This window comes from Mustela nigripes, chromosome 5, assembly GCF_022355385.1.
Source record: "Mustela nigripes isolate SB6536 chromosome 5, MUSNIG.SB6536, whole genome shotgun sequence".
In the NCBI taxonomy this organism is placed as follows: Eukaryota; Metazoa; Chordata; class Mammalia; order Carnivora; family Mustelidae; genus Mustela; species Mustela nigripes.
In genome coordinates, this window is record NC_081561.1 from 7,409,369 (window position 1) to 7,423,219 (window position 13,851).

Below are 13,851 nucleotides of genomic sequence, written 5' to 3' on the forward strand. Positions count from 1 at the left end.
TGACTCGTGTTTGCGAGTGGCCATCTCAAGGTTACGAGGCTTGCGGGCCGCGCTGCCGCTCGGACGCTGTGTTTGTTAGTACACAGAACCTGTTCCCTGTAAGAGCAGAAACTGGGACCTTAGCACTTGGGGGAAACAGAAGAATCCAGTGATAGGGTGAATGATTTACTGCCGCCTTCTCTTTCCAGAACTTGGGCTCCCCCGATCCCTTGCCTTGGCTCCCACCAGCCCTTCTCCGCCTTCCCTCCTCACCCCTGCTTTCCCTGCACCTCCAGCCACACAAGCACAGGACCAGCTACAGAGGAGGCGGGTCTGTGTTTTGACGTATTGTCTGTACAGTACAAAAGGAATCAAAATGGAAGGTTAAGACAGGCAGGGCAGAGCAGAGAACCCCTCTCTCAAGAGTTGCCCCATGGTGGGGTAGGGCTGAACCTAGGCCCTGCTCAGCCACGTCTCTGCAGGCAGGTGTGTGGCCCGGAGCCCCTCATCTCCTAACACAGACTCGGTCCTGTGTGGGTCACGAGGAACCTTTAATGGAAGGAGCAGGCCTCCTCCACCTTACCGCTGGGACTGCAGTGAGCTCGGGCAGAGGTCCCCGTAGGACTGTGTCAGCAAGTCAGACAGGAAAGCACGTTTCCCTGCTTTGGGGCCACTGCAGGCAGCCACATCCCCCTGGGCTGGGGAGAGGGGAATGGCTCCCAGGGACATCCCGGGCTTCCAGACACCAGTTGAATTTCCCAGCGTCAGAAGTCCTTGCCATGCCAGAAATGACCGAGAGGTGGCTTCTCTTTGTGACAGATCAGACGTGTTTCCTTGCTGTTCTCTCAAATCCCTTTCCTCTCTCTTTTTTGTTACTATTATTAAGATTTTGAATGGTAATACTGTTGTTTTAAACGTCTTGGTTTCATTGTTAATGTTTAGCATTTTGAAGACAAAACCTTCATTCCACTTAATTCAGGATAAGAGAAGATACCACTTGAGCTGTTACTATTACCAGTGGTTTTTTTTTTTTTTAGAGTGTGTGTGTGTGTGTGTGTGTGTGTGTGTGTGTGTGTGTGTGTTGAAAGGAAGGGGTGGACTGGGGATGGGGAACAAATGCCAGTTATCCCAGGAGAATGAATGGAAAGCGACTTTCCTTTTTCGTTGCAGTAGAAAGCCAGATAAATATATATTTTTTTTCCTGCTTCAGGTCAGAAACCCTTCCCTTGTCAAAAATGCGATGCCTTCTTTTCTACCAAATCTAACTGTGAACGCCACCAGTTGCGCAAACACGGAGTTACCAACTGTTCCCTGAGAAGAAACGGGCTTATCCCCCAGTCAAAAGAGAGTGATGTTGGACCCCATGATAGCACAGGTAGTGCTTCCGGGTGACGGAGAGAAGAGGGACAGAGGAGGGCCGCTCCCAGAGCTCTGGCAGCGTGGTAGCGAGCCCCAGCCGTGCAAGCGTCGGGGGCTGCCTTTCCCATTTCTCTGTAGGACTCGGCTGGCCGTCCCCAGCGGCGGGCCCCACGGAGGACTGGGAGCCGGCAGTAGGCGGGGGCCTGGGGAGACATGGACATGCCCCAGATCGCTTTCCTGGACCACTAGGGAAGATCTGTGGCCCTCCCAGCAGCCCCCCTGTTCCTGCCCTGGGGCCCCTCCGGAGGTGGGAGCTCAGCTTTGGGGGTGCAGCTCTAGCTCTCGGTAGGATCAAATTTAAAAAGGATATGAAACCCTACTGGCTTTGGGTGTTGTTTCCTCAAAGCCCAGCCTCTGCCGCATCCTACAGAGTGGGGGACGGGCTCCTGCTGCTGTCAGGGTATTCCAGGAAGTAGTGATGCCAGCCCTCCGCAGGGGAGGGGCGAGTGGGGAGGGGGTGTTTTTCTCTTCAGTAACTCTCCTCCCAGTAAAAAACTTTGTCTTGTTTGAAAAAGCACTCTGCATGTCCTTTCTTTAATCACATCTCTGCTTGACCTGAATCCGGGTATTATTCTCGTGTGCTGATATGTGCTTCCTTCCTCCAGCCCCTACAGAGCAATTAACGGCTGCTCAATGCGTCTCCTGGCACCTTTTTTTTTTTCCTTACAGCTTCTGTATTCACTCCTGTCCTCTATTCAGTACATTCCGGCATCTCCAAGTGCTAGGGTTCTGCATCTCCCACCACCCCCCAAACAGATCAGAAAATCGGCTGCTGTGGGTTCCCTGTATACATGACTAGTTAGCTGGCTGTGGGTTCGTTACAGCTATGGATTCAGTTCTGCAGATCTCGAAAGCTTGACATTTCCCCATTTCTCGAGGCCAGAGTGGGTCTCCCCAGAGGCTTTGGTCCAGGGGGATCATTGTATCCTGTGCTTCTTTCCCTCAGATGTGGGTGAGGGTGGGGAGCTATGTTGTCTGGGGGCCCCCTCCTTTTTCCCCAGCCCCCTTGTCCTTATCTGAGTTCCAGGGGGAGAGGGACCCATCTGAATGGGTAGCATTTCCAGGAAGAGCAATTGATTCCAGACCCTCTGCTTTTCCGCCGTGCCTTCCCCCAAGCCCTTGTGAAACAAGCCAGTCCCTGAACTGCCAGGCCCTTTGGTTAAGATCAAACCCTCTGAGGGTGTAAAAATGTAAGCCAGTTTGCCACTTCCTCCCCCCAGCTTCCATTTCTACATAATTGGCCGGCATCTTTGGGTAAAGAAAGATACGGAACCTTGGAGCCCCGTGAGCCAGAGATCAACTGTTCCATCCCCAGGAAACCCACAGCGATCCTGGCGGAACTCGAATTTGCTGCAGACGATCGCTCTTAGTGTTTAACAGCTGGCTGCTGTAGTCACCTGGTAGCCCCAGACACTTCCTCGAAGCCTGGCTTAAGAAGCAGCTGTGTGATTTTACCCGTAGTGGTCCCAAAAGAGAGAAAGCAGTGGATAACTGAGGGCAAGGGGCACCCAGCGGAAGTTTCCCAGGGTGGCCGGCAAGTAAGTACCAAGTGATGAATGCTCATTTTGCATTCAGCTTCTTGAGCCTATGGAAGAGCCCAGAACCAGGCCTCCTGCCAACATCTGGGGGTGCGGGCAACTGTGGGAGCCTGCAGACACAAAAAGCTAATCAGAACATACATCTTAGCTTCAGTTCACCAGATTTTACATTGTGGGTGTATTTGTTTTTTAAATTTGCAGTTACATGAGTTCTGTTTTGCCAAACCCTGTCAGAGCTCCACCGCTGCCCGGTCCTGGACGTTATATAGGGTTTCTTTAAGGACAAAGCCTCTGGAAAAAGAAAATTCACTGAAAGCTGTAATGTGAAACCAATGAAGAGAAAATAAATGTTTGGTTTCGTTGTGGTCACAATTCATACATAGTAAGGAAGCGGGGGACAAAGAGGTCAGGGAGGTTCAGTGCTTTCAGGGAGAGTCGCACACCCAAGTGAGCATGGCAGGGGTGTGGGGTGAAGCTTGCTTTCAGGGCTCCCTCCCATAAAAGTGAGGCTTTAGAGGAAGACCATTTAAAAGGGGGGGGGGGCAGGAAATGACCAAGGAAGTTCTTGAGGGGTATTTTAGGTTTATATGCCTAGCTTCGAGTCCCTAGACATGTTTTTATAATGTAAGTCTGACTTTTTTAATCATGTAAGTTCTTTAAAGAAAATACACCCTGGATTTCCCCCCCTCCACCCAGAGGAATGCCAGCAGTGCTACGAAGAGGCAGCTTGGGCTTAAAGGGGCACATTGGTCCTTGAACTAAAGCTCTCTGTTCACTTTCTCGTGGGCAGAGAGGTTCCCTGGCCCACTTTGTCTTTGGGGGTCCTTGTGGTTCTTCAGGTGATGCCTGTGAGAGCCTTCGTATCTGTGGGCACCTGCGCTTGACCTTCTAAGTCAGCGGAAACGTGGACGTTTTTATATTGCTCCTCAAGGGTGGCTGGCCTTACCGGCCAGGAGCCCCCTGCCCGCACGCACAGGAAATGCTTCTGGGGAGGCCAGACGCAGACAGTAGCTTCCTCAACAGCTGTGCCCCTGGCCAGGCCGATTGGGTGTTTAGATTGGTAGTTGGTCACTTCAGCTGAGGAACATGGAACTGCTAGGAAGCAACAGGTAGTTCTTTGTCAAGCTGACCGGAGAGTCTCCACTCTCCCTGTAGGAGCAGCGGTGGGTTTATTACAGTGGTGCACGCTGGATTCCTGCCTCCTCACACAGTTTTTCTTAGGTGTAGCATCACGAATGAGGGGATGGCTAGGGACAGAGAGGTTACCAGTTAAGATAGGTGGCATTGCTCAGAAAAACCATCTGTTGTACTACCTGCATTCGAAGGTGTAGGCGGTTGAAGAAGGTGGGAACGAAATAGGACCTGGCGTTAGAAGTTGGATATTCATGAAAGGAGAAGAGGCTAAGTCTACAGTTGCCAAGAGTCCCTTAATAAAAATTGGTTGGAGTTGCTAGAACGTCAAGGGTGCAGGCTGCCCTGTTAAAAGTCTCCCCCTAGTGGAAGCTTGGTAGAGCACAGCCAAGCCCTCTTTTGTTCACCAGAGGAAGTGAGCTGGCCTTTTATGCGATTGAGGGTGAGCTCTCCATTATCCAGGCTGAGGAAGGGCCCAAATGTGAGAACAATCTGATATTAGCGTATATACTTGGGTTGAGTTTCAGAATTCATCACGATTTTTTTTAAGATGTCTTAAATATGTTCTGCTACGGTGAACTTGAAAACCCATGTTCTTTGGTGAAGAAAAAAAAAAAGAAAAAAGAAAAATAGCCTGGAATATACTGGGACAAATAGGAAGTAATCAGAGATTAAGATTTTTCTTTTAAGAAACTGAGCATTCTATCCTTTTTTTTTTTTTTTTTAATGGACTTTATGCCAAAATTCATTTAGTAGATGCTCCCTTTTGGGATGATTCAAGAAAATGAGTGTATAGTTTTTTTGTAGAGTAAGGCGTAGATGTTGGTGTGTATATCTCAGGAGTCTTCTTTAAACTTTTTGGATAATTTATAAAAATCATTTATTAACACATGGAAATGTAGATGGTTGTGGATAAGCCCAAAGCGCCAGACAGGTATGGCCATGGCCACGGGACGGCCAGCTCCTTCACCCCCAGCTGCAGGACTGCCTTGATGGCAAAGAATCGATCAGGTGACTCAGACTGATGGGCACAGGCGGACATGGTGACATGTCCAATCCCATATGTGAGGGGCCGCTTAGGTGCCCAGATCCACTGGCTTGGGGACTGTAATCAGGGATCCGCACAAGGAGGGAGGTACATCCGACCTAAGTGTCTTGAAACCATGGGTTTTGCCAGCCCGATGTGGGAAGAGTTTCTGATCCCTGCAGTAGTAAGTTGGCCATTGGCTCGATAATTAAATAGTTCTCAGCAGAGAGCTTCAGGGCCTTAGCATGTAATGAAGAAGCTGTTAAGACCTCATTCAACCTGAGTGAAGAGAAGACGGTGCTTCTGATAAATTCTGTTGTCCGTTCTGCGTCACTGGTGCTGCCACAGTGCCATCCCTTAAGGTCATTAAAAACTGGCAGACTTTCCGCATTTCATTTTGCTGTGGAGCATGGACAGGTAGGAGCAGATGGAGAGCTAGGAGAGGTTTCCCTTCTCTTCGTGGGGTCCTCACGGGAGAGAGGAGGCCCGCAGGTGTGCACTCAGCTCCTTTTATGCCTTGGAACTCTGGGAATTAGCCGGCAGGCAAGAGCGCCTCTACCATTGCACAGAATCCATGCTTTGGGCCAGATTCTGTGAGACGCTCATCAGGTACTGTGTTCTGGGAGTGAGCCTATGTATGTTGCATGTTTGTATGATCTCTCTGCACTGGAAAAATAACTTTGACAGCTCCGCTTCCTCAATCTCCCTAGTGCTGCGAGCCTCTTGAATGCACCAGCTGTCCTCTCTCGCAGGTCCTTCTGTCTGTGCTGCCCTGAGTCGCTCACACCTTCCTGGGGGCCTGAGCATCCCTGTGTGTGGCAGTGGAGGGCTCTGGGCACTGCTACTGGGACGGGGGGAATAGCGGGGGAGGGCCCAGCTCTGAGAACAGCTGGTCTCTCGACTCTAACACGGGTGTATGTGGAGGGTCCTTTTGCCTTTTGTAAATAAACCCAGGCTCACCACGACCTTCCAGGGATGTGAGTGGGAACAAGGATTGGGGGGAAGAGGCATCCTTGCTGGGGTTGGCACACGGGCTTGGGGGCCGGGTCCAGCTGAGAGTCCCGATGGGGCTCTTGGAAGAGGGAGTATTGGGTGTCCTCGGCCTCAGCCTGTGCCCCTGTGCTCGCTCCCGCAGATAGCCAGTCGGACGCAGAGACACCAGCGGCGGGCGGTGAAGTGCTGGACCTCACCTCCCGCGAGAAAGAGCAGCCTGCGGCCGACGGAGCCCCTGCGCCCGACGAGGTCCAGGAGGAGCTCCCCACAGAGGAAGTGCCGCAGGGCCCGGCCGCACTGCCCGGGGTGGGGGATGAGCAGGACGTGGGGGAGAGCCAGGAGCACGAGGACAAGCACGGTGTGGAGGAGAGGGATGAGGACGCAGACGGCCCGGAGGAAGACACCGTGAGCAACAAGAGCCTGGACCTCAACCTCGCCAGTCGGCTGATGGGCTTCAAGCTGGCCGAGGGCGACGCGGGCGCCGCGGGCAGCGGGGGCCCCACCCAGCAGGACCAGAAGCACTCCTGCGACGTCTGCGGCAAGAGCTTCAAGTTCCAGGGGACCCTGAGCCGCCACAGGAAGGCCCACGGCCGCGAGGAGCCCCGGGAGGATGGCCCGGGCACCAGCGGAGCAGGGGCTGCCGAGGACCCGCTGCCCGGCCCGGCCGCTGCCCCCGCGCCCGAGCCGGAGGAGAAGCCCGCTCACCCCTCGGAGGAGCCCCCCGCGGAGGGGGTGGCCTCGTCGTCATCAGAAGCCTCAGGGGACAGGCAGGGCGAGGAGGCGGAGGGCACCTCGGACGGGGAGAGCGTGGCCGAGAAGAAGTCCTCGGAGAAGAGTGACGACGACAAGAAGCCAAAGACAGACTCCCCGAGGAGCGCGGCCAGCAAGGCCGACAAGAGGAAGAAGGTGTGCAGCGTGTGCAACAAGAGGTTCTGGTCCCTGCAGGACCTGACGCGGCACATGAGGTCCCACACAGGTGAGGGCACGGGGCAGGGGTCGGGGGCGCTTTGCTGGTTTGGGCTCGGCCTGTAGGCTCCGCTTCCCCCGAAGCAGCGAGACCGAGGCCTGGCCGCAGCGTGCGCGTGGGCCGATGAAGCCACGTGAACTCGGAATTGAGCCGGGGTTCTCTTCCGGTCGGAGTACACTAGCGGCAGGGCGGCCCCTCAGCAGGGGTCGTTTGAGAGCGTTTTGGGCAGTCCTTTAAGCCATCTTCCTAGCTCTGGACCGGGGATGAGGGTTGCCCTGTCCCATAGAAGCATCTAGAAGAACATGGGCGTTGGGCGTTTGGGGCCCATGCTGGGAAGGACTGGGGGTGTGGCCTGGGGAGTGGGCAGTGGGGACCGGGGCTCAGCGGTGCTGTGCGGGAGGCTCCCGGGCTTGGCTCTCAGCAGGTGGAAGTTGGCTGCGCATGCGCACAGCAAGGGCCTTCGCCTTTCCCGGCTGTGCGGCAGCCGGTCTGACTGACGTCACTGAACTGGAGCTACACGGGCGTGTCAGGGCGGCCGTGTTCCACGCGTGTCCTCGCCCCTTCTGGAGCTCGCCGTCTACAGTCCCTGAAGTGGGGCCATTTTTTTGGTAGATAGGACAAGACCTGGATATTACTAACAAAACCAAAAGATTTAAACCTATCCCACCCGCCCCCTCCAAAAAGAAGCCCCTAGAGCCTGCACCCTGGTCTGGGCTTTCCTCCTGCCCCTCCCCCAGGCAGCCACGGTGCGCACATTCTTCCGGCTCGCTGCTCCAGCCGCCGCTGGGGGATTTGGAGGGCTCCGTGCTTGGCTCCTAGCGGAGAGATATTCTTGGGCCCCTGGCAGGTGGTACTCTCAGCTGCTCTCAGCGCAGTATTTGTGAGCAAGAGGGAAAGCCCCAGCTGCTCTAGATCAGAACACAGAGTATCTGGTGCCTTTGACTGGGGAGGTGCCGCTGTCATGTGCAAGCCACAGAAGTGGTGCCCTCTCCCCGCAAGAGGGACCCCGCTGCTGTCCTCCCCCGAGATTCTTTTCAGGCCAGTCTGGGTGTCCAGGAGGCAGGCTTCCCCCTGGGGACCTTGGTTCCTGCATCAGTGTGTTAATGACCTAGTTAGATGGAGCACCTGGGTGGCTCAATTGTTAAGCGTCTGCCTTTGGCTCAGGTCATGATCCCAGAGTCCTGGGATCCAGCCCAGCCTCAGGCTCCCTGCTCAGTGGGAAGCCTGCTTCTCCCTCTCTTACTTTCCCTGCTTGTATTTCCTTTCTTGCTGTGTTTCTTTCTGTCAAATAAATAAAATCTTAAAAAATAAAAAAAAAAAAAAATCTAAACCTAGTGGAAAAGGTGGAAGGGAGAGAGAAGCTGAGGGTGGCCCCTTGCATTTCTGCTTCCTTATTTTCCAGTTCAGAAAAAGAGAATGGTTTCCCCTGGGCCAGGGGGTGAGGGGTGGTCGTGCCTCCTGCTGCCCGCTGCTCCCGTGCCTGCTTACATGGCTGCTGCTCTCATGCAGGACAGAGAGCTGGATTCTGCTAGCCTTACTATTAACAGACACCACTTCTTTCTCCCACCGCTCCAGGAGAAAGGCCATACAAGTGTCAGACCTGTGAGCGAACCTTCACCCTGAAGCATAGCCTGGTTCGCCATCAGCGGGTCCACCAGAAAGCCAGGCACGCCAAGCAGCACGGGAAGGACAGCGACAAGGAGGAGCGGGGTGAGGAGGACAGTGAGAGCGAGTCCACCCACAGCGGCAACAACCCCGTCTCAGAAAACGAGGCTGACTCGGGTCCACCGGCCAGCAACCACGTGGCTGTCACCCGGAGCCGAAAGGAGAGTCTGGCCAGTGCCACCAAGGATCCCAGCCGCAGGGAGGAACGGGCAGCAGGTCGGACGGCAGGTGCCTGCCAGGCTGAAGCTGGCAGGAGTGCTCCCAAGGCCGCTCCAGGGGGCAGCCCCAAGGGGCAAGCGTCTCTGGGTGACCCTGACCCAGAGAGCCCGGCGGCCCTCGTGGAGGCCCTGCCAGAGCTACAAGGCAAGGGGCCCGCCCACCCCATCCTGGCCGCGGACGGTGCCTCGCCACTCCTGGGGATAGAATGACAGCCCATCACGTCCCCCCACCAGCACACAGACGAAAGCCAGCAGAGCAAAGTGTCCTGAATCTGTATTTCATGAGGTTTCCTCAGTGCCCTTCAGCTGTCGGGGAGTGAGAGAGAGAAAGAGAGAGAGAGACAGACAGACGGACGAGAGGGAGTGGGCCGTCTTGGCCGGTGCCATAGCCTTACATCTCCGTGCAAGAGACTCCGCACGCACACTTCCGGTGCCTTAAGTACTCACCAGTCCTTCAGTGTCAGCCTGGGCGTGTGTGTCTCCAAAATGACTTTTTGAAACAAAGCATATATTTTAATGAATTTCTTGGAGAGGACCTTTTCATTTAAGCATTAACGTTACCTTCTGTATTGGTGTGTGTGAGCTTGTTCTTGCAAATCTGTGATAGTAACGTACGTTCTGTGAGCTGGAAACAGAAGAAAAAAAATTTGTCCTTGGATACCCATAACCAATAACTGGAAGAAGATGATGTGAATTTCATGTAAATTGCCAGAGGATATGTGGATAAGATGTTCCTTTTTTCTCAAATAGACCTTTTTCTCGTTCTGTTTGCTACATGGTGGAGCTGTAATTTGGGCCTCCATATGGCGGGATGTGGTTGATGAAGGTTTCCAGTTGAGCGCCAGCCAGAACCGGGGAAGATTCTAGCCTCAACCTTGTACGTGTTTTCAGCGTTAGACATGGTATTACTGTTCAAGTTTCAAGACCTCTGTTCTTAACTTCCAGAGGAGAGTTACGCTGGCAACTTTAACCTATGGAGAACGTGCACAGATGTCCTGTATCTGATTTCCCCCATGTTTGGTATATGTATTATTAATATTATTATTATTATTATTATTATTTCATCAGTTTGCTGGTCTCTGCAGTCAGCAGAAACAAATGGGCAATATTTGTCCGGGGAGACCTGGGCTGCCCCTGGGTCCCGGTGTGGGCATCTGCCCGCAGCTTTCCTTGCCCCCCGCCCCCGGGTGGTAGCTCTTCTACTGTACTTAGACAAGCCTTTCTTCCGTGACTGCAGAGTCCAGCGGGGGCCGGGAGCGGTCCTCCCGCACGGGCCGGCCGGAGAGCAGCTCGGAGAGGGGAGAGCGAGGGGGCACGTGCCCGGGGCTTCCAAGGAAGCCAGGCAGCAAGGAGACCCGTCCCTCCCCGGTCTCCCTGCCAAACTGGGCCGAAGCCTTACCCGCCTGTGCTACTGTCGTTTGCAAAGCGAGGAAGTACTTCTACTACTACTGGTAATAAAACTGCACGTGCAAGATTGGAAGATGAAAAATAGATTTGTATTTACCTTCCTGTGACGTGGGGTTGGTGCTTGAAGCGAAACATGCTATTTCTGGTGTTCCTGAAATAGCGTGAACCCTGGGTGCGAAAAGGCAGGATTTTTTTTTTTTTTTTTCCACGAGCATCCCATGCGGGCCATAGAATTCCCTCACTGTAGCCGCCAGCAGTGATGAGAGACGTTTCCCTACTGTAGCTGATTTTGTGTTCAGCGTCCTGCCCCTCCGCCAAGACCTCTAGGGCGCCCGACCCACTAGCCCTCCCCTGGCCACCCCTGCCCCCGCACCCCAGCCCCTTCTGGCCCCCGAGGAGTCTTCCCCCTCCGCTTCCACTCACCAGCGCAGACACCCACACCTTTATCTCCCCCGCTTCCTTCCCAACTCCTCCATTTTTGGGGGCCAAAATCCCAACTGCCCAGACTTCAAAGGAAGCTATTTTTCTCTTGGGATTATTACTTGTGATCTCTTTGCATGTGAAAGGAAAAAGGTCGAGGTATCTATGACTTGTAACTGTACGGGGGATGCCTGAACCCGAGGTGTGACTGACTCTAGAGGGCCACAGATCAGAACCAAGGATCTCCCGTTACCCCTTCACACCCAGTGTGGTTTGCGTAGTTCCAATGCCTGTTCACGCATCCCTTCATTTTTTTTTTTTTTTAAATGACCATTGTTATTGTTACCGTTGTTGTCACTATTTGGGGTATCTCGTGTTTTGTTTCTCTCTGCAACTCTCCACACTAAAACTCGCGACTCTGTGGAGGGAAGCCATGACTGAGCGCTACGCTGCGGTGAGATGTAGCAGGAATGGGCCCGGCCGCGCAGCCGGGGGCCACAGCTCGCAATAATCACTATTGATTTAAAGCTTTATTTAGCCTCCATCTGTACCCTCGTAGTCGATAAGGTCTTGCCACATTTTATTAGTGAGATTGAGAAGTGTATTATTTGTTTGTTTTGCTCTCCCCTCCCCCAATATTAAACTGTGAAATTTGTGATTTGTTTAAACTCTGGGTGAATCATAGTTTAGTTTGCATGTCCAGTTAATTTGTTTCTATACAATTTGTTTGATTCTCTTTCTCCTTCTCTCAGGGCTTTTACAAAAAAAAAAAATAGTATATATATATATATATATATATATATCTCCATATATATATATGGATCTTCTGAAAAGTTTTTTGAGGTGCAAGTTTTTCTCTTGTTTTTCTCTTTGATTTATGGACACAATGCTGAGATTCAATCACTACATGAAACTCCCGGCTGTGAAAACAGAATATAAAACCTAGGGCTGTTTCCCACACGGCCCCGGGGGGAAGCTATGCGACAGTCGGGGGCCGGTTTCAGAAAGATGCACCATCCCTTCCACCTGTCCCGTCTCTGTCCTCTCTTTCCTCAAGAAGGAAGTTGATCCCAGTGATTTCAGCCCATGCATTAAACAGGAAACAATAATAAATGTGTAGAATTCATATTTTTCTAAAGGGAACTTAACTGCTGCTCCGTGTTATGTACAAAACCGGTTTATGCCACAGGAACAGAATCACAAGTTTGGTTTTGGTACTTTTTGTTCCTCTCTGTATTCAGTTGTATAGTACTTCCAAATTCAGAATGAGAAGAAAAGCTGTTCTGTATCAAACCATCTAAGCAATAAATGTTATATTTTAAAAATGGCAGATTGCCGGTCACATGGCCGTCCTGTGATTTGCTGTCACCCTGCCAGCGTGTCCTTGCCCCTTGCCCGTGCGGGACAGGCCACTGACCTCTGGGGCCATCAGGGGAACCGCGTGCCTGCTCCCTGACCCAGGAGGTGACGAGACTGCTGCTTTAGCGACGGCTAAAGCCAGGAAATGGGTCTTCTGGGCCGCACCTCCTGGGGTGTCCACACCAGGTAGAAGGGGTTGCATTGCCCCCGGGCGCAGGAGAACCCACGCAGATGGGAGGTCTGTCGTTGTAAAGTCACAAATGGGCAAGGGCTCGAAACTTCAAAGCCGGGACTCAGCAGCTCCGGAGGGAGCTGTGTTTGGGGCGAGGTAACTGTAGACGGGACTTCAAATGCACTGACTGCGCTGTGGGTCTAAGCCCCAGGTCACGGCAGAATGAGTTACAGTGCTCTGGTCTGTAAGGACTCCCTCACCTCCACGCTGAGCCCAACCCACCGAGCCGCCCCGGCGTCCCTCTGAAACTCAGTTCCTTTCATTCCCCCTTCAACTAGGGAAAGTAAACATCCAGAAGACGGTTGAAAGGGAGTAAGCCACACGGGGTGCTCGGCCTCTGGCTAAGACAGCCCTTGGCATGTACCTGAGGGCTACCTGTGCTGGCCCAGAGTTCTTTGAAGGCACAATGAAAGAAAAAACCCACACCCAACTTCTTCCCTAATAAACAGACTACTGTTAAAGAAGCTCATATAGATTTCTTTGGAAGCCCCAAAATAAATTCTGTAAAAAAATGTCCAGGGTACAAGTGGTAACTCACTTGCTTTTCCAGAATAGCGGCCTGGAAACCTGGCCCCCACCCGGGACATGGGCTGCGCGGGCCTGCACTGGGCTCCCTACCCACGACCGGGAACACGAGTCGTGCTGTCACTGTCTCTCAAATAATTAATTTTCTTTGAAAATAAAATCAGCTTCACTTTTGTAGTTGTCCCTACGTGGCAGAGGTCTACAAGCTACCCTGAGCTTGGGGACATGTTTTAGTTGTTCATCCCTTGCCGGAACCTGGTTAACATTGACGATGCATTTGGTCAACAAAGCTGTTCCTGGGCAGGCAGTGTATGCCCGGCACTGTCCTGGGCACGAAGAATACAGCAGGAACAAAACACATTTCTTGGTGGAACTTGGGTCTTGACAGTGGCAGACAATACAGACTGGCCGAGGACAGTGCAGAGTTCATACGAGGGTCTGGGGAGGGCCCCAGAGAGAAAGGCCTTTGGGGGGTGGGTGTTACCCGGCCCTGCAGAAGCCATGTGACCGGTGTGGGGTGGCAAGGGGTGGGGCAGCGGGGGACAAGGGTTGCGAGGCTTGCTGGCTACGTGTGGACTGGGGGTTGACGGGACCGGGGTGGACACAGGGAGGCCATCAGGAGGCAGCCAGAGTGATGTAGGTCGGACATGGTAGCAGCTTGGAGCAAAGCGGTGAGGTAGAGACACTGAGAAGAGGTTGGGGTCAGGGTGTATTTTCAAGGGTTGCTACCAGCATTGGATGACCCATCAGATGCAGGAGCTACAGAGAAGTCGAAGCTTGGAGAGTCCCCCCAGAACACAAGGGCTCACAGCTTGGCTGTGATGTCCAGGTGTCCAGAATTCATTTTTTTTTAAAGATTTTATTTATTTGACAGAAACACAGTAAGAGAGGGAATACAAGCAGGGGGAGTGGGAGAGGGAGATACAGGCTTCCCGCGGAGCAGGGAGCCCAATATGGGGCTCCATCCCAGG

The 13,851-nt window shown here is 53.1% G+C and overlaps 1 protein-coding gene across 9 annotated transcripts in view; it reads left to right on the plus strand.

Moving 5' to 3' along the window:
* RREB1 (ras responsive element binding protein 1) overlaps positions 1–11,432 on the plus strand; it is a 174,061-nt gene extending 162,629 nt beyond the window's left edge. For 8 of the 9 annotated variants that reach the window (XM_059399391.1, XM_059399395.1, XM_059399390.1 and 5 more), the window contains 3 exons: positions 1,190–1,354; positions 6,230–7,063; positions 8,630–11,432. In XM_059399391.1, coding sequence (XP_059255374.1) covers positions 1,190–1,354; positions 6,230–7,063; positions 8,630–9,147 — 1,517 coding nt within the window. In that variant the 3' untranslated portion in view covers positions 9,148–11,432. The remainder of the gene's footprint in view (positions 1–1,189; positions 1,355–6,229; positions 7,064–8,629) is intronic. The other variant, XM_059399397.1, reaches the window with a different exon arrangement.
* The last annotated feature ends 2,419 nt before the right edge of the window (positions 11,433–13,851 follow it).